This window comes from Emydura macquarii, unplaced genomic scaffold, assembly GCF_026122565.2.
Source record: "Emydura macquarii macquarii isolate MOO-44397 ecotype Brisbane River unplaced genomic scaffold, CSIRO-AGI_Emac_v2 contig_71, whole genome shotgun sequence".
NCBI classification, from domain to species: domain Eukaryota; kingdom Metazoa; phylum Chordata; order Testudines; family Chelidae; genus Emydura; species Emydura macquarii.
In genome coordinates, this window is record NW_027130208.1 from 4,016,522 (window position 1) to 4,037,257 (window position 20,736).

Here is a 20,736-nt window from a genome sequence, read left to right on the forward strand (position 1 = left end):
TAAATTTAATACATCCTGCTGTGGACACAGACACAGTGGACAGATTCTGCTCTCAGTTACGCTGGAATCAGCGGAGTTACATGGGAGTAAGAAAGATCAAAATCTGAACATTTGCCTGATCTAAAGGCTGATCCAAAGTCCATTAAAGTCAAGTGCAAAACTCTGCTTTACTTCAGTGCATTTTCCACCAGGCCCTATATCCTCAAAAGCGAGTTAGGTTTTTGCAGTAATGCAGCCTGCGTGCAGTGGAGTTAGGATTAAGGAGCAGTGAAATGCCATTAATAACCCTGTAGTGACAGGCACTCTTACTTCACTGGGCTCGTCTCGGTTTCATTTCTGCTTAGGTATTTTTTTAATATTCTGTTTGTAACAAACATTTGAAAAACCACAAATGCCTTGGTTCACCAGACTGCTGGCTGCTCTTTTCCTATCATGTTATTAAATCAGCCCTTGAAAAGATTTGGAGCCATGTCAATATTGGAAATGCAAAGTGCTCAGCGATTGAAAAGTCCTCATCTATTACAGAATACAGTTCTGTGCATTGCTCTCTCTCTTACCTTTTTGGCTCTGGATTCGGCTGAGATTTGGAATCTTTCCTTTTTTTGGACTCCTTTTTGGAATCCTTTTTTGTCTCCACTTCAGTGGCCGAGGGATTAAACATTTTGCCCCCCTCACCGTCTGCATTAGGTTGTGACCCACCAAGTAACTCTGTCATTTGTTGGCTTTGGGGAAAGGTTGGGATGATTTGAAATGTACAGGGTAAGGCCAGCAAACAAAAGTGAAAGAAACAGAAGAAAGCGTGAAAAAATAAATGAAAGAAAACAAAACTGAAACCAAACAAACAGCAAAAGAACATACAAACTTACAAAAGAAAGTCAGAACTAAAAAAGAAAACAGGAAACTAAAAACTCTGTTTCCATGACAAGATGGATAAAATTAACTGTGAGACGCATGGCAGTCTCACAATATGAAATCCAGACAATGTGTATCATAATTCTGGATGATGTTTAACGGAGAGTTTACAAAAAACACAGAATTATTTTGTAACACTCTGTTATTCAGTAGCATATGCAGAATAGAGTGCGACATCTCAGAGTACACAATGCAACCTGAAAGAAACCTCAGTGCAAGAAGCTGCAACAGCTATTGTAGCTGTCAATAAAACAATATAGAAAAAGAAACTTCGCACAGCAACATTTTTTGCCGTACGTATGTTTGCCACATTTGAGAGAAGAAAACAAGCAAAGTATGAACTTGAAATTGCTCTGCAACAATAAGATGGGGTGGGGGCGGGGGGAAATTTCCAACAATGCTTTAGCAAGTTAGGCGCTTACGGTGCACTAGCTTTCAATTGGATTATGGTTCCTAAGTGCTTAATCCCTTCTGAAAATGGAACTGGGACACTGGCAAAAATGCTACCTGTGGTAACGTGTTGGATGCGCGAATATATTAATTAAAATCATGTAGTACATTCTTTATATCCATTTAGACGTATATGACAATGACACACGTCAGTTATGCACCCAAATATATGTGATCAAGAATTGTATCTAGGCATTTTCTGTATAAAACAGTTTAAAAATATCACTTTGGATTCTGTATGCACATTTTTATTGCTTTCATTTAAACAAGCAAAGAAACAAACAAACAAACAAACCCATTATGCCATCAGAAGTGTTGCTGCCAAACATCCAGTATGCAAACAAGTTAGGGATTGTTGCATCTTATCCAAGGAAACCTACATTTGACAAAGTCATCCCTGGCTGGCATTTCGTTGCTAGACATGAATGATTCCTTACCTGTTGCCATGAACATGTGATGCACAAAACGCAAAGCTGTAGTGAAGCAAGGTGGGATCAATCATAGCTCCGTTTTCTGCTCGCTCTAGTAAATCTTTGAGATAGCAGAGATGTCTGTGACAGCCTCTGACTCCATTACGTGCACAATACTCATCTAGCACAAATACCTGGCCAGGACTGAACCAGCCCTGTTTAGAAATAAAGAGACTTGAGTTTCAATAAAGGATGTTAAACACCAGAGTTATTTGATTTGGAGATGTAATGCTCCATTGTTACAATAAATAATGCAAACCTAATGGGAAGCAAAAGACAAGGGAGTGGGACCTTCCTTCCTAACCCAGATAATACACCGTGAGTATCGTTTTTCAAGATCATTGCAATGAAAAAGTATTAGGGTGGCATTTAAGGAAAATGAAATTCAAAATGCTGAAATACGTTCTAACTATTGTATTGAATGTCCGTACTCAGTATTTATCTTTTATCTTTAAGAGAAGCCAAAGACTTGTATACTGAAACAGCACAAAATATTAACATCACTGTTGTGAGGGAATGATGTATTATGCTCTTCCCCTGGTTAGATCAGACGATTATTCAGTAACGACTTTTATCTCTGTATCTGGCAAGTACAGGAATGTACCAAAGATACACAAACATGGTTCTACAGTATCAGACCTGGAGGATTTACATTTCCACTCGGATTCGACTCTTTGGGGATAGCTAAGGTAGACCATGCAGCAGCAATTTATGAAGTGATTAGCTAGAATAAGAATTTTCTCATAGAACACTTTTCAAAATGCTGCAAAACCGTCAATATTTGCACGGAAACCTGGGTGATAAACAATTGGTAAGACGCAGCTCTGGAATGCATCAAACTGCAAAATCTTTCCTCTTTTAATTGAAAAGTTCCTGCAGCGGGCGGGAGAGCGGTTGAGGCAGTGCACTGCCCCTATAGGCAACTTCTTTGCCACCCCATCTGCTACCCCAAATGCTACATCTTAGAAACAACGCTGCTGTGAAAGATTAAAATATATTTTCTACCACTCAGATGACACCAAATCTTTTCTAGATGCCAAAATAGCTGCTTTGAAAAGAGTTGAAGAAATATCAATTAAGAGCTCAGTCAAAAGACATATAAAGGGATTTGCTCATCCTTGTTGGGCCAACTCCAAAACAGATTGAAAAAAGCATTGAAATAATGAGGGGGGGAAATCATAGATATAGGAAATAGATACAGTTCATTTTATTACTGGGTTCACCAGAAAATTAAGACCCAGAACAGTGCAGAAGGGAGGCCTAAAGAAGTCCATTCTGGGGGTGGACAGGGTGGTGGTGGGGTTTCTTTACTGTTTCAATTGGTTTTCGTGGGTCCTTGAGCCCAGGATGAAAGGAAATTTCCTTGTCTTACTCTTCATTTCCCTTTGTTACATACTTTGAACATTTATTCCCCTCTCCTTCCCCCCTCCACCAAAGTGAGGACTTTGGAGAAGAGGGAACCAGGAGAGAGCATCAGCATGCTGTGGTAAGTCTGAACTCGGAAGACGTAGGCAGCTTCTAGGAGCATTGTAAGAGGGTGACCTGGGACAGTGGGTGATCTGCAGCACACTTAGCTCACCTGCTCTGGTAGAGAAAATGAGCCAAGTCACATGGGGTGGTAAATCAGACCTTTTGGGGTGGAGCTAAGACAGACAGACTCCTGCAGGACAGCCAGTGTGGGAAGAGAGACTCCAGGGGTAGGAAGCGCTGGGAGTTACTGCTCGAGAGAGAGCAGGGATGGTGCCGAAGGAGCCCGGGAGAGGCTGAAGAGAGAAGACAGATCCTGAGGAAGGAGGGGCAGTGTGAAAATGGCTGAAGACTCTTTGTGTTTGGTTGGACTACCCTGGCCGGAATGGACTTTTCCTTTAACAGCTTAGCCAGACAGCCAGGGCACCACAGCCAGCCAACCGGGCTGGAAGGTTGGGAGCTCCAACCTGTGCGAGAGGCACTGGCTAGCCCGAAGTCAGAGCGAGAACCAGGCGGCAATAGTTTGGATGATCTGCGACTCACGCTGTTCCGACGGAACCACTGCCCTGCAATGGACGTGAGCTGTCCCTGTGGGCTGAGAACCTGGCCCCACTGAAGTCCATGAAGAGACTCCCATTGAGTTCAGTTGGGGCAGGATTTCACCCCTGGAGTTTTGGCTGGAAAAAAGACAAGAGGATTGGGCCCAGGAAGTTATCTAGACTTGCTTCCCCGGCCGTGGAGCCTGTGGCAGCTTCATGAGCCTTTCCGGGTCTGCAGCTATGGAGGCTGCTCTTTATTCCATAGCTGCTGCTTCTTGGCTCTCTATTAAGTGCAGAATCCCCGACAGCCGTGGATGGCTGAAGGAGAGCTGCCAAGCCCTGTAGCAGGGAGCAACCTCCTCCACGATGGAAGGACAGTCACCCAGAGAAGAGCCTTAGCGGGACTCAGCGCACAGCCGTACACCGTGACTCCTTGGCTGACAGATCCAAAACAGAGACGGAGATGAAAAGGAGCCCCTGGATCTAAATAGGTCTTCTTCCCAAATCAGGGTGCATGCATGGAGGACAAATTTTGCCTTGTAAACCAAGGTGTGCATGTCCCAGCCTCACACCTCAGGCCAGCCATGCAGTGTTCAAACTGTCAGGAGGTCTCCTGGCTGATCTTCACTGCTGTGACGGGCTATGACGTGACCGAAGGGATCCGCACTCTAGACCATCGGGCGTTCTCATGATCCTCAACAACAACTCACACTGCGCCCAGAAGTGAATGAGAAGCCGGAACAGAAATGCTGAGGGTAGCAGGCACACTTAGGAAACGGGCAGGGAGCATTTTGCATCAGTTATAGAGAGGGCTGCTCAGGAATTTTCCCTATAAATAGTTTTAATTTTTTTTAATGGAAAATGCAGATTCCACCATACTGAAACTTTCCATGGGACTTAGATTTTGCTGACATTTTTCTATTTTTCCATTGAGAAAACCGGAAAAAAAAAATTTAGTTTCAAAAGGGTTTGAACATTAACCCTGAATTGCCTCATGTCTCCTATGGGCTGGGCTCCCTGGTAGACTATACTTCCCAGGAGGTAACACAGTACCCATTTTAACAGAGTGGTATGGCGCATCATGGGGATTTCCTGCTTGCAGGGGCTTGCAATGGGAGAAGTGGTCTCCGCAGAGAGCACCTTCCATAGGGGAGAATGGCGACATCTAGCTTCCAGCTGAATTTCAAGGGTACCCCAAAGTAAAAGTCAAGTGTCCATGTGGAAGGTACCAAAGGAACGGGTACTTCTGTGAGTTTAGCATTAGGGAGGAACAGCTGCAGTGTCCTGGTCAGAAGATGTCCTCTCCTATCTGAACATCCGTTTGCAATAGGACCCATGGCCATACTTATGGATCCTCTGGTGAACGGTGGGTAAATGGACTCAATAAATGTTGCAGGCAACACTTCTGTCCCTTTTCCTTAAATGCTTCTCTCTGCCAAAAAGCGTCACTTCTGCCTTATCTAAGACGGGTCATAGGCAGTTTGTTTTCATACAGATGCTTGGGATAACAAGGAGCCTGTGTAATCTGGGTTCACTGGAAAGTGGACAAAACTGAGTATTATTCTTCGGCTACCTGTCTAGGACACTGCAGCCTCATCTCCCCCAGCAGTGCCAGCAGACATTTGCACACGCTGAACAAGAGATGTGACAGGCGAAGAACTCTGCGGGACCCTACACCTTAAAGTATCACCCTTCTGGAACCACTTGGAAAGGAAAGGAAAGGAAAGGAAAGGGGAACCCTACTGAAGAGCCATTCCCACAACATTGCACAGACAAGTCAACAAAACCACACGGCCAATGCCATCAAAAGCTGCTGACAAAACTAACAGGATGAACACAGACACTTTTTGCGAAGGAAATCGATCTTTGAGGTAAAGAGAGTCTCAGTTTCACAGCCAGGCGCGAAGTCACACTGAAAGGAAGGAAAGACCTGTGGAACCTGTGGAAAGGACCCATCACCACATTCCTTAAAACGGGGAGGCCTGAGGCAGGATGGCAAATAGTGAGACTAAGCTCCAAAGATCCATGTGTTTTGGTGCTTATACGAGCCCCATCGCTCTAGTGGCTTCCTAAGCAAGTGCCAAAACACCTTTTTAATAAGGCGTGGGGCTGGCAGCTTTCCCCTTGAAGAGAGACATTAACAAACCTTGTCAATAATGGCTTCTATGCTTCTCCCTCAGCTGGGGGTCTGTTTCACAAGCGATTTGTCGAAACTCTCCAAATGTTCCCTGAATCAAATTAAGTCCAACAAGTCACAAGCCAAGCAGTAAGACCATGCCAGCGTTGCTGCTTGTCCTTGCCCCTCATATGTGAGATAAGTGGGGCCCAGGCTTTGTGCCTGACAAATGTCCTTTCGCCACCTACACTATCAATAACACTCCCAACAGGGGAATTTCCACCAACCCATCCCTACTCCTTGAGCAGACCACCTTGACACCCTGCAAGGTCCTGCAGATATCAGCTGCACAAGAAGTGAGGGGCGGTGGAGCAGAATGTAGAGTGCCTTAGACCCAGACACCCAACATCACAATTGTTTTCTCTGAGCACTCCTAATGCTGCCCCAAGGTGAACATAGCAACTCATTCAGGCTGGTCCCTTCCTGGGCTCTCGCCACCACGACTGAGCAGACAGGCAGCAACTGAGGACAACAAAGAGTCCTTCCCACCTATTCCCCGACACATGCAGCACAACTAAAAATGCATAAGCAATAATGAACAGCTAGCATGAGAACCAAGTCTTGGTGTGAGCAGGCCCCGTTACTGTTTCCAGGGAGTCTCTTCCTGCCCCTCTGAGCAATGACAATGATTCTACTAGAAGCAGGTAGAGGAGTCCTGTCCTATGCAGTTGTCCTACAAAGCTTGGGAGAACATGATGAGAACTACCACTCAGCATCAACGTGGCTTCATCTCACCATAACCATCTCCTTAGTCCCTACGAGACGGTGCATTCCTGGCTGCGGTAAGATGAGCATATCAGAGAGCACTGTGGTGTAAAGGGAGTGGCTAGATGAAAAAAAAAAATGTAATCCTTATGAGAACCTATTGTTTGTTTCTATTATGGGTAGAACCAAAGAACCCCAATGAAAAGACCAGGACCCACTGCGCTGAGTGCTGTGCAGGCAAGTAACAGAGAAGACAATTTTTGAACAACACCCTGGACTAGATCCTGCAATCCTTACCCATGTGAGTGATCCCAGCAACAGGACTACAGAATGAATAGAGATTGCAGGCTCAGGCCCAGCATTTGGCAACTTCTCGTCTGGACCAATCTGCTAACTCCTGGGAACCGCTACTCAGAAGTACATCCAAATACCGGGGCAGATGTATCCTGGTGTAACTCCACTAACATGGGTGATGGTACCATACAGATTCATTGTTTTCCTGTACTGTCATGTGTACAATTCTATAAAGCAATGCTGCAAACCACAAATTATCATTGCTGCTGCCTACAATATTTCCCCAGGTTTGAGTTTGTCTTCGCACATTACAAAAAGTGAAAATATAAATGATAACAGAATCGCTAATAGAACAACAGTAAGTTCAGGGTATATTGCTTCTTAAATTCAATACCTTGGGGGACCAAATTCAGAGCTGGCGAAGCAGGGGCCACTTCTCAGGCAGCGTGGGAGTGGCACCCAGTTGCACTAGCTCTGACTTTGTTTCCTTGTGTTTATATCACTATAGACCAAAGAATATACTTGCCAGACAAGAATACGAATCATTAAGTCTGTGGTCCAAAGTCAGGCGCTGAACCATCTCAAAGAGTGAAGCGTGGTCAAAGTTACAGGGGTTGGAAGAGATAAATTCATCCATGCCATGCTTTTGAGCTCTGTCTGCATCTGTTCATTTATACATATAGAGAAAAACAGAATTTAGAGAAATAGAGCACATTGTATTTGACACATACACAAAAGAGAAAAATATACACCATGAAGCATGAAAGCTAAATCTCTTCCCCTATACTGCATTCACTTTTATTTCCCAAGGCTATAAAAATATATTCTTCACCTCCCATTGTCAACTTGCATCACATTTTGACTATCTTATTGCATTTTCAGGCCAAAGCTTTTAGAATTAACATCTTGTCAACTGCTCATTATAGTGCATTTATTCTGTATTTAAAAACAGAACACAAACCCAATAACTTATTCTGTATCTTACAAAATACAATAAACTAACAGGTTTTTGGCTTGCAAAAGTAAATGAACTCCTATTTAGTTATTTGTGATTAATTATATAATAGATTCTGCCATTCTAGTAAAGTTATATCTGCAGCAATTTCTCTAAATGTACTGGGTTTTCTAGATACAAAACCATCTATAATTTTTTTGCATCAAAATGCCAATATTTGTCTCCCCCAATCACAGATTTTTACAACAGTTTTTAAATGCTACCTCAAAGAAATAAAAAGATGCTCATTTAAGCATTGCTGATAAGTTAAATTGAGATGTAGTTTGTTGTCACTGAGGAAGTAGCTTGATAGAGTGTGGATTCAACTAGTCGTCTCGGCAGACAGACAGAATTTACTCTGCTAAGATTATGAATTGCCATTTTATGTGAATTAATAGCCTCAGCGTCTTCACACTTCTCTGATGTGGGTGATGTCTATCGGCACAAACTCCTAGGGGCCAACTAATTAATCTCAACATGTATAACTAAAATTACACTAAATTCACCAGTGGAAACGAAACAAAATATGCAGTTAGGTGTGGCCAAGGAAGGATCCCTAGGCAGCAGCTTTGTTCACTTTCTCTTTGCATTTCCTCAAGTTTCTTACTACGTCGGGTCTTGCCAAATCCCTCACAAAAAGAGCAGGGTTTAAATCTCACTCTGTTTACAAGTCCTAGGGGGAATTGTGTGGTCTTGAAACAATTAGGGAGGCTGAAAGTGCACAAAACCACAGAAAATGAAAATGTAATGTTTCTTGATAGTCATTCGGTATTTATATTTGTTTCTAAAGCAAACTAACCCTTTCCTATAAGAAACAAAAACATGTAATTAAAAGAAAAATAGAAGTAAGATTTATATGAAAACAACGTATTCTGTTAAATATAAGGTATTCTTAAATATTGAACATTGACCTATGAAGGCTGGTGTATTTTTACAAGATGTCTTGGGAATGTCTGAACCCATAGATATTACAACTATTATAGCAGGCATTGTCTACATTTTTCTCGCTATTCTGTAGTTAAATATATAGATAGCATTGCCCATCAGAATGACAACATAGCCAGATTCAAAATAGAACATTTCAATTAACTGCGAGCAATACTTAATTCAGCAGGAGCTAGCAATCCTCTTGATTAGAAATCTACAGGTACTGTGGTTTAGACATATTCTACCATAGTGGGGATCTTTTTTTCTATTTTGTTCAATACAAAGATTCCCATTTGCCATCTATCTGCCTATTACCTGACCCCCAACTGGTTTTTCTCTCTTTGTGACTCCATACATCCAGCATGGAGAGTGAAACAGCAGCTCCATTTAGAGTTCAGGCCGCCAACGGATTAGTTAGTGTGTGTGTTGGCTCCGAGGTGTGGGGCAGCCTCCCCAACATAGAGAATTAGTGTATCACCTCCATGACACATTTTAGTCTCCACCAGCCTAAGGCATAGGGTCTAAAGTGCACCCCAACCTTGGGTCTCTCATTGTAGCACAATATCAACACACCAACAGGCTGGTTTCTATCTATTTTGACAGATTATGCCCCATCCTTTCTGTCCCTCTGGGCCAAGATCGATTTGATTAATATGAATACACTACTAAAGGTTTTGTATCTGCTGCTTTCAATTTCACATCTAGTGCCTGTAAAATAGCTTTACAATTTTAACGGAAATATCAGGCTTATTTTTTAATAGTTAGATTGCTGCTCTCAAATGTCCTGGAGTAGACTGCAAGCTGACTAACCGGCTGCAGGCCTTAATTTGCCAGTTCTGCTCAGATATTTTATTACTTTTCAATTAGGAGCTTTGGTGCACTGTCAATCTTCCTGTTCAAAAGGACAGATGCTTCCTTGGCCTTGAGTAACCCAACTACAAGTGGTACGGGCCTTCTTCCTCTTTATTTGTTGAACCTCTTTAAACTGACCTGCTAGAAAACGTTGAACTGCAAATTAATGTTCCTTTCTCCCTTTTACACTGATCTGCGATACACTTCAATTTCTGTTCACCAGAGGGGAATGGGGCAGATTCTCAGCTGGCGTTAATCTCATAGTTTCACTGAACGCAATGGAGCTGAGGATTTGCTCACGATTTTTGAGACCTCTTTGGTCAAAGATAAGTTTACAAGCAATCTACCCCCTAGGGTAAAGGACCTATGCCGGGCGCTTGGCACAGCCCATGAAGTTAAGTGGTCAGCAGGCCCTTGTCAAAATGCACGGCACTGGGGTAAACCCAAACACAATTGTACTTTTACTAGTCTTTGCAAAGCAATGCCTTACACAGCTCCCATCTGTGTACCAGCTTGAAATCCTCTCTATCACCCCAAAGATCTCACTGGCTCAAAACGACCACATGAAGAGACAGATATCATACACGGTATTTTATGAGCTTGACTGACCAAGATGTATTCCAAAGAAGGGCAATTTGCATGAGTTCTGCTCACTAAAATGATTTAAAATGTGATAATTTCTGGCATGGAAAATAAAATTCACGACAGCAGTCCTCATCGTGGTTCAATGCTGCAGCTCTCATGTACACAAAAACACTCATGCTCAGCGGCTGTTTTGTGTAGGTAGGGTTGCAGGATTAGGTGCGCACAAATCAGCATCCTGGCTCTAACTTGAGAAATGGGGAAATTATGCTTTCAAGAGGAGGTCTTGCATGGAAATTAAATGTGATCTGAATTGGAGATATCTTTGGGAAATGATTCTACTGCATGTGACACGCGCACACACACACACACACATTTAACTTAATAAAAATATTGTACTGGTCTAACTGCTCAAAATTCTCTGGAACGTCTAGGATATGTCTTAGTAGATAAAAAAAATAACTATCACCCTACACTAAGCTTGCCTTCAATAACTCAATTTTACATTACAAAATAAATGCACCATGCAATCTGCAATTTATTTTTGTATCTTGATTTTTTAAAAATTATTTTTAAAGCTGAATTTTAGAAGCCAATTATACTAAAACCAGTCACCTACTAAGAAAAAGCAAAGCATAACACTAAATACATTGCCCCAACCACCTCAGACAGGCATTCAAGATTGTCAAGTAACAATTACATCTGCATGTAAAATATATAAAACAGACATCTTTAAAAACAAACAAACTATTTGTACAGTCTGAACATGCTTTTAAACAAATTCCATGATAAAGGTGGATGGCTCATACTCACACCCCAACTGTACAAATAATTTGTAGACACTTTTAATAAATCAGTTGTTATGGCCAAACATTTGGCCTTCTGACTCTAATCTGTTCTTATTACAATGATAATGAAATCATTAAAAAAAGAGAGTGGTATATGCTGCTTCTGTAATTTACAATCCCTTCCAACATGCTATGCCAGGTTAGTTGGCACTTCTTTATTCAAGGCCCCAAGACAAATTATGCTACAGCCAAAAAAAGTTGTTTTACATCTCAGACTATGAGTAAAGTTATGCTGGCATCACGAACTATATTAACCTTCTTTCTTGAAAACTATATGCTAAACGTTATAATTTACATTATTGCCCTTCTTAATACATTGCAATTTTATTTTATTCTACTTGAATCATTAAAAAAAATTGGCATGTTTATCTTGTCTGCATTAGCTATCCTTACTGTGATTCTCTGTCAAACACATTTTGTATATATGTTTGAAGTCAGAGACTTAAAAATCTGTCAATGTCAGTTAAAAAAAAAAAAAAAAAAAGGGAAAAAGAAGAAACACCCAATCACTCTGTTCTATTAGGGCAGTCCTTCTGTTATTTACTACAGTCAATTGAAAGCAACACACAAAAAGGTCAAACATCCCTTTCTTGCTATTTGTGTTTTTGGTTTCCCCCCCCGGTGTCTTTTGCTACAGTAAGAATTTAGGGAGGTTTTGGTAAGGCTGCTGCAGTTCACAACTGGGGACAAGCTCCATAAAAGAATTCTTGTTATAAAAGGCTAAGGGTAGCCATTTTATTGTAAGAATTTCCGATTCCAAATTATTTATTTTCAGTAATGAGTGACTTTGTTTTAGTCCCAAAGGCAACTGAACATCCAGTAAATTTTATAACACGTTTGTTTATAAAACTGTAAATTAAAAGGTGACTTTGTATCTTACTCATCTGGAAAATGTGTACTTGTCATATCTGCTTGACATTACAAGAATGAAGATGTGGTTTGGACGGTAACAAACAATGACACTAGTCAACCTCATCAGGAGACATGAAATAAAGGAATGACAATGATTGATGGCAGCTATTCATTTACAGATATTTCTAGAAGAGTCTTTATTGGCATGGTCAGACTACTGTGCTAAGTTTTTCAGTAACTTGACTCTTCTTCAGCTATGCACAACAGTGGGAGAGAGGGCAAGCAGAACTGCAGGCTAACTCCCTGCCCATTGTGTAGTGCCGCACAGTTGACTGCATGCTTTGAGGAAGCTAAATTTCTTCATGGTCTCATAGATTAAGTGGAATTTACAGAGCCGCTCAGAACGACTACTTGTTAACAAAACACCAAAAGAAAGTGCCCAGGAACTGAATTTTGCTCGAATCTGTTGAACTGAAAACGCTAGTCCATGCTGCTAGTGCTCTAATCAAACAAACAAACAAACAAATAAATAAATGAAATAATAGGTCTTAAAGTACCATATTGTTGTTTATTACTGCATTGCTGGCAATGACATTTGTGGCTGTTAACAAATCCCTTCCTCTTAATGTATGATATACCATAATGTTGCCACTGATATGAAGTCAATCCAATCAATAAGGATTTCATATTTTATCAGGATTATGCCTCTCTCTGCAAAAACTTACGCACGTAGCTTTACTCACCTAACCCATTGACAGCACTGGGACTACTCAGGTGAATAAAGTTACCTACATGCCCAAATTTACAAGGGCACATTTTTAGTATTATTACAGCTCTTTTCAATAATGAGAATATCCTATCATGCTTTTTCTTACTTGGTTTTACTTTCCCCTCTATTGGATATGAAAAGATATTTTTCATCTTAATTTTAAAGTTTTAATAGTCAAAGCATTTTACTGTAAATCATTAAATATGCTATATCTTGAAATGAAATCTAAGCTATTCAAGGTAGAGTACTTAAGTGAATTACATTTTATAATACATGATTAAGTCAAGTGGTTTACAGAATAAGTAAAAAATAGATTTTAGAGAAAAGCTAATTGTAGGATAAAGAATTTTTTTTTAAACTGCCTTTTGAAATATTTTGAATTTACTGACTGGGGAAATATACAACTGTTTTTAAGAAGTCACTCATATGCTTTTTTAAAGCACAGAAAAGAGATTACAGTCTATTTTAAATTCATGCAAGTTATGTGAGAATTTAATTCATATTTTAATACTGCATTCCTGTAATGTAGCATCTGCAAGTTGACAATACAAGACATAGTGTTATGAGATTTATATAGATCTAAAATAAAGCAATTAAAGCACATCAGACCCAAATCAATTCATTCATTCTTTCTTTAAAAAGTGTCAAAATCCTTAATTTCCACCAAGTCAACATTCTATGGCAAAGTTAGAACTTAATCCTCATCAGACATCCAAAAAATTGAAAAAGAAAAAAGAAAAGAAAAAAGATGTATCTGTTAAGAAGGGGTGAAGAAATTGTGCCTGCTACCCCAGGGTACATTTATGCAAGAAAAAAAGAAAAGGAGTATTGTTTAATGGTCAGGAGGGTTGATACCACCTGCTCCTTCTCATAACTGCATTCAGAATACTCCAAATACATATTTGCCAGCTCTCATGACCAACAGCTTCTACTCCCTCTTAAGTAAAGTATGCACTCACCATGTGTTTGAGGAACAGCGTTTTGAACATGAATAAAGAATTAGTACAGTGTATATTTTATTTAAGACTCAACAAATAACTGAGGAAAAAAAATTTATTCCATAGGTTTAAACTATTATCTTTCTGTTTAAATAGGTATCTTTATAGGAAAGATAAAAAAAGAGGATAAAAAGCTCTTATAGCAATTTTCTTCATTTGTTATAATTAAAAAGCATTTCTTTGGTATAAGAATGACATTTGAGACCACATGCTAAACATTCATGTATATTTGGTTTTGGGAATAGGAAGAATCCTTACTGTGACTATTCTAACACATAGTGGATTGTCTTTCCTGTCTGGAAATATATATAGTAAACAAAGAGCTACAATTTGCTTTCAGAAAAATCCACTATTGATTTTACATGATGGGAAACTGTCAAACCATGAAGATTCATGCTTGGATGTGCAAAGAATGTCTTTCATTTTGGGGATTTTGTTTCTTTGAAGTACTGCACCTTGTCTTGCTCAGTTAGGCCTCTTCAGGTTTACTACCCTACCTTTCTATTCTTTGAGGTGTCCATGGTTACCCCCACACTGCTGGTGCACTACACCATGCTAATAATTGGAACGGAAAAAAAAAACGATAGATTGTCAGAGTGCAAAATGAGCTGTTTTCAGGCATTAAGCAGTCAACTAGATGTAAATTCCATGAAAGAAAAAAAAGGTATTATTTACAGTTTTATTGTGATGTTAATTCATATTTACATCTTGGAATGAAAAATAGGAAATGTTAATGATTGGCTTTACTAAGAGGATCACTTGATGCCAATGTGAAAGCCAGGGAGAGAAGGCAATTATGCAAACATCACATGCATCCTAATTTCAGTATGGAAACTTACATTTCAAACCTAAATTCAGAAAATAACATGGAAAGTTTTACTACAAAATCTAAACATGAGAAAGATTTAAGTGAAAAAAAAAAGCACATTGCATATGTCAGATAATCTAGTCTGATTATCTGAGCTGTGCTAGCTACAGGGAAGCACTTACCCTTGAGTCCAGCTAGAAGTTAGCAGGGTAAGAAGGAACAAACCAGAATAACATAAAGACTAGCAACGAGGCTCAGGAAAGCAGACAGGAACCCTAACCTAGCAGCTCAAGTACTTGGGTTCAAGCAAAGAATGAAAAAGAAAACTTTAAAAAAAAAATCCCCCAAAACAACGACACTTATAGCTGAAAATTTCTTATGATCTCAGTAAACCTAGCCATTTATTATGGTGGAACAAATAATTACAATTCTCAAAACAGCCAACTCTTGGTATGTGATGTGGTTAACAGCCATTAAATATAAACACACATTAAAATGAAGTATAATCACAAGTGATATGTAAAACAATTACTGACCAATCTTTAATGTTTAAAAGAAAATTTTTTCAAAAAATGAAAGCTGAGTATGTTTGGTTTTTTGATTAACATACTACTAACACAGAATGGACAAAGATTGGTGCTTCCACACAAGTGGCCACTTTTATGAAGCTTAATATATTGCCAAAGGGTGTAATATGTCTTGGCAGCATTATTACTGTACAGTATTGTACATCATTTCAACAGAAAACAAGAATGGCTTTGGGATTTTTCTCTTATAAATGCAAATATTTGAGGAAAAAGTATTGTTTTGTGTTAGTGTATTTTTCCTTTTAAATTGTAGCATAACAACAATTAAAAAAGCAGAAATTCTAAGTCTAACAGGTCCTGTTTCACCCACATAAAAGGGATTGTAGAGTCATACACAAATTAATGAATAGCAGGATCTATTTTTTCCAATATTTAAATTGCACATAAAATACACTCCACCCTTCTTTAGAGCTGTTTGTTTATTTCAATGTCAAGTGTTGCTAGCCAGTTAGAAGACAAGTTGAGAAATGCATAAAGTTTATATTTGCTAAGTCAAATTAGGTGGGAACCAAATGAATTCAGTATTACTCCCAAGTTTCCCCACTGTAAAATGTGTTGTTCTCAAGTTTCTGTTTAACAGACAGCTACATAACAAGACTGGAGTGTCGGATTTGTTTGCGCGCGAGTGTGTATAACGGAAAACAGTTCTACCATCTTTAAGCAGCTTACTCTGTCCACGAAAGCAATAACAAAACAACTTCTAGTGAAACTGCTTTAACATTTACTTTCTTGCAAGTGCTTCATTTACCGAGAACTTTACTCTATAACAAGCAAGAAAAAGTAAGCTACACAAGGTATATACTTAAATGCACAAGAATAAAGTGCTTAGCAATAATCCTTACCTTTCTGAAGGCAATAAAACAAACATAACAGAAAACCCCAGCAAACCAAGCCCCTTTTTAAAATGCAATACTTGATTTGTTAGAATTTAAAAGATTGAATCCAGATCTGTATTTATAACCAAAACACCTGACAGTAAACATCATGTGTGCATGAAGGACTCACTTCTGCTTTTTTATGACTTAAGCTGCATGTATTTTACTACCCAATGATCTTTTAAATGAGCACGGTATTCTGTCGAAAGAACATACACTAAGATACAGGCATTGAAAAAAATAAGCTATTGGTCCTAGTTCCTTACTGCTGCCATCAGCAGAAAGTAGCTGAAATGGATGGATGAATCTAAGCAATGGCATGGTTCCCTCTTTCCCCATGTCTCCCGTGCAGAAGGATCTGTTCAAAGGAATTGAGATACTGTAGAAGGAATATGCAGGAGTTTGTCTGGGTTCCCTCCTCTGCACTTTGGAATAACCCTTTTGAAGGGATTTCTAGAAACTTCAGTAGTAAGGGGACCCAATGGCAGCAAAAGTTGTGTGGAAACCATTCTGCCAAGGGGCCACATAGAGTGAGTCTCGGTGGCAGTGCAGATTCTATACTGATGAAAATGATACAAGGACCCGAGTAGAACGGAGGGCTCTGCGTGCATGGCTCTTTACTCTAATTGATCACGGAGGATGAGTTTAGGAGGTCTAAGCTCCTGGCCTCTTTAGTTGGGAGGTGGGAGGAGAGAATGCAGCCATGGTGGAAGAATGAGAAGGAAAGTGCAAGTTCAAACTTGTGGAGTTTCTACACCTTTATGGATGGATACAGGAATATTCAGAGCATGGGAGCATGAAGGGGAGCGCCCCAAGCCTTTGCGGGAGCGTTGTGCAATGGTGAAAAGAAACGAGGCCCCCAGTGTTCTGCAGTGTTCCAGTATTCATGGCCCTGCCACTCTCTCACAGGACTGGGACAAGTCACTGAACCTCTCTCCATCTCAGTTTACCTGTAAGTACAATGGGTACAGTAAAGCTCACTCAACCCCTTGGTTGCATATGCTGAGATCACGCAGGACACGGGCCCTGACCATGCATCCATGGGCAAAGCGTGGCTCTTAGTTACACCATCTGATGCTGTTTGTCCTCGGTTCCTGTAAGGCCGTGGTTAATGCCTGCTGCAAACGCCTCTGATTAGTGATGCAGCAAACAGAATATTTGTTCAGGATAAATGTGTCTGAGAATGGGGACCCAAAAGGAGCATCTTACACTGTGGGAGGTTTAACCCCCCAACAGGGGACCTCCTTTTGTGGGTGCATTTTGCACCTTACAATTTGTACCTACTTTGTTTTACATGCAATTGAATTGTGGGTGTAAATCTGGGTACTGGCACCTCTAGGCACCGGATCTCATGCGTAAATCAAGTACTCTGATCTGGACCTGCAACTCTTCTTGTAGATGTGAAAAGCATGCCTGTAAAAGAGGAGGCTGGTTAGCCCCGTTGAAAATGTTTCTCCCAGAATCTCTCTTCCATCAAGTATTGCACTTTAAGATATTCATCTGACAGTTTCCCCAAAGAATGTGTTTCTTGGGTCTGATTTTGTGTAAAACACCAGGTTAACTGGTTCTGAATTCAATGATGTAAAAGCAACATAGAAATCACAAAAAAAACCACTTTAAAAGTTGGAATTGTGTGTCTGAATTTTCATTAACATCAGTGCAGAAAATCTTCCCATCAGAGACTTCTGCTGTCTAGGAGAACTTTATTTACTTACAAAATTGAGAGATTGGGGCATCTAGCTGGGGCACATTTCCTCCCTTAGCATTAAGCTTTTGGACTTGGGTGGGCGGCACAGGTTTGTGGGACTGGCCGGTGGCCCGGTACATGGCTTGAACCCACAGGATACGATCCTGTTCATCATCGCTTGCGAAAATCACCGTGTCTCCTTCTTTCACTGCATTGAAAAATGCTCTGCCACCCTCCAAACCTGGCAGGAGAGAAAATAAAACATTTTAATATAGTAACACAGATTCCCAGAGTTTAACAGCAGAACAGATCATCCTGCATAACACAGGGTGTAGAATTTAACCCAGTGATTCCTGCATTCAGCCCATGGAGCTGAAGCGTTCCTTTTAAAAAGAGACATCCAATCTTGATGTAAAGACTTCCAGCAATGGAAAATCCATCACCTCCCTAAGTGACACGTTGGATGTGTATATCACTGTGTGCATATCGACTGCTCCCAGTTACTCCAGCACGACTCTATCGACTTTAGAGCAAATGAGTTGTGTTGGGGTTGCTGGGATTAAGAATGTGTGTCAAAGGGTTTCAGAAACATTTCAAACTGTTTGTTCTTAACCTAATAATGGAGAATTAGGTTTTTTTTTCTCACAGAAGCTAGATGTCAGTTATGTATAACACTTACCAGCCCTTCTCTCTACCCCACTACCCTTATTAAAAGAAAGCTCTTCGAGCCAAGTGCTTCAGTCTTTTTTCAAGCAAAACTCCCGTTGACTGCCATGTTCTGAATACAACCCCCTCCCAATTCTCACGTTTGAAACGAGACTCCGGGTGGGGAAGGGGCATCATTCATTTCTCTTTTCCAGATTGTGCAAGTTTGTTTCTGTCTCTTTCCCTGATTTGGGGCTAGATTCTGACTTCAGTCAGGTCAGTGTTAACCTGGAGCAACAGAATCAAGTCCTGAGCATCTATTCTCTGGCTTCTAGCTGAAGCCCGTGTAAGAGGGAAGAATACATGCACTCCTCCGCCACAGTAATCTCTATCGGTAAAATCCCAGCCCCACTGAAGTCAATGGGAGTTTTATCATTGACTCCTCTGTGGCCATGATTTCACCCTTAGAGGGCTGTGGTCCTTCCTAGTTCTTCACAAAGCTGAGCTGGTCCAGCAGCCCAAAGTAGTATATCCCCATCTGCTCCAGATCACAGCGCCACAACTCATTGCCGAGAATCAGATCCCAATACTCATCTTGAGTAGCACCATTCTTGACAAGTAGTCCATTGAAATCAGTAAGGTATGGTGCTATTCCGCCTGAGGAAAGGGATCAGGAAGTGGAATGTTGTATATACAAAGAGGAACAGGAAGGGCACCATGGACTGCTGTCTGCCTGAATCTTCTGACAGAACTTTATACTGGAAAAGCCTGATCGGTGAAAATGACACTCTGGTCTTGTAAGCATTTTCCAATCATGAAAACAGCTACACTGGTTGACATCGTGTGTGTGTGTGTGTGTGTAGAATAATTTGAAGGTTTAGGCTGGGATTTTCAAGAGAGACAAGCTCAGTTAGAAACTCAGCTCCCACTGGATTTCACTGGGGTTGGGGTGCCTAACTCCCTTAGGTTCCTGTGAAAATGCCAGCTTCTGTGCCATTCAGAAAGAAATTTGGTAATATTTTATCTTCAGCTGATTTCCCCAAATCAACGTATAGGCTGTGTGGTTTTCAAATTCTGAACAGAGAATGATCAGTATAAACACAAACATAAGACAACCAGTCACAGCTTAGCTACAAAGACAGAAAAATAAGGATTTGATTTTGCAGCTATATTTTGCAATTCCATAAATGTGACCAGTTTTAACTCTTAGCAAAAACCCATCACCTTTCCTCATACCTGGCTGGGGGTCTGTGTAATCCACGGTGTATCCGTCAAGTTGCAGTAGTTCTTGAGGCTCAGCTTTTTTCTCCCGGTAACTGCACATTGCAAACGTATATTGACTGACCTGAAGAAAACCACAAAGCGAAGATGGTACCATGCTATCACAACAGGGAGATTCAAAGTGTAAATGCTTATAAGTGATGTTCAGTGGCTGCAGTTTTGCACAGAGCCTATCCTCATCTACTGATCAAGAAGGAGATTTTATTTTCTTATTCATCACTGCCAGATTATGACTTTAACAGGTTTAACAAAACATTTTCTTACGCGTTCTTTTACGGCTGATTCCTACTTCTTTGCATTGATACATATGGTTTTTTATTTCCCCAAAAGAGGAAGCTACATGCTTTAAAACCTCTATCATTCATCTCAGACAAGTGCCAGAGTGACACCCTGTCACAAACAATGTGAGCTAAATTGCTAGGTGCCAGTCATATTAAAGCAATCTTAAAATCCCACTGATCGCTGCAGTTGTTGTCATCATTGCTGTTAAATGGCAGCTCTCACTCCTCTAAGTTACCATCTGTATGACACAATCCATTCAATGTCAAATTCTTGATGGAAAGCCTTTTCAGCTTCCGGGTTCTCCGTCAGCTCCCAAATTGCCTTTAGGAGGCCATCAGGCTGCATCAAGACCCAACTCGTATTTAGCATTTTAAAATCTGGATTGTCTGAAAGAAGACTGCTAGAAAGCAAAGGATTCTCCAGGCTTTAGGCTAGGAACTTACAGGGAAATTTACTGTCAAATGATTTCAAATGTCTTTGTTAAGGTTGTGTCAGATCCTGGATTCCTTACATAATTTTATGAGTTTAGACATTTTCTTGACCTCTGGATGAAACTTTGACTTCTTGCGGGTCTTCAAAACTCTTATATCAATGGATTGTGTTCATCGTTTTTTGGAAGTGAGGAAACATCTTGAAAGACAGACTGTGTGCAAGTGTTCCCTCCCTATGGCAGCCAAGAAGCTAAGAGTTTTGCCTCCAAACTACAGAGACATTGCTCTAGTATAAATATACATGC

At 40.4% G+C, this 20,736-nt stretch overlaps 1 protein-coding gene across 7 annotated transcripts in view; it reads right to left on the reverse strand.

Annotated features, from left to right (window-relative positions):
* Positions 1-20,736, reverse strand: part of CADPS (calcium dependent secretion activator) — a 332,826-nt gene that overhangs the window by 103,041 nt on the left and 209,049 nt on the right. For all 7 annotated transcript variants that reach the window (XM_067541603.1, XM_067541583.1, XM_067541594.1 and 4 more), the window contains exons 10-13: positions 19,674-19,782; positions 17,821-18,033; positions 7,540-7,676; positions 1,800-1,987 (exon numbers count right to left, since the gene is read on the reverse strand). In XM_067541603.1, coding sequence (XP_067397704.1) covers positions 1,800-1,987; positions 7,540-7,676; positions 17,821-18,033; positions 19,674-19,782 — 647 coding nt within the window. The remainder of the gene's footprint in view (positions 1-1,799; positions 1,988-7,539; positions 7,677-17,820; positions 18,034-19,673; positions 19,783-20,736) is intronic.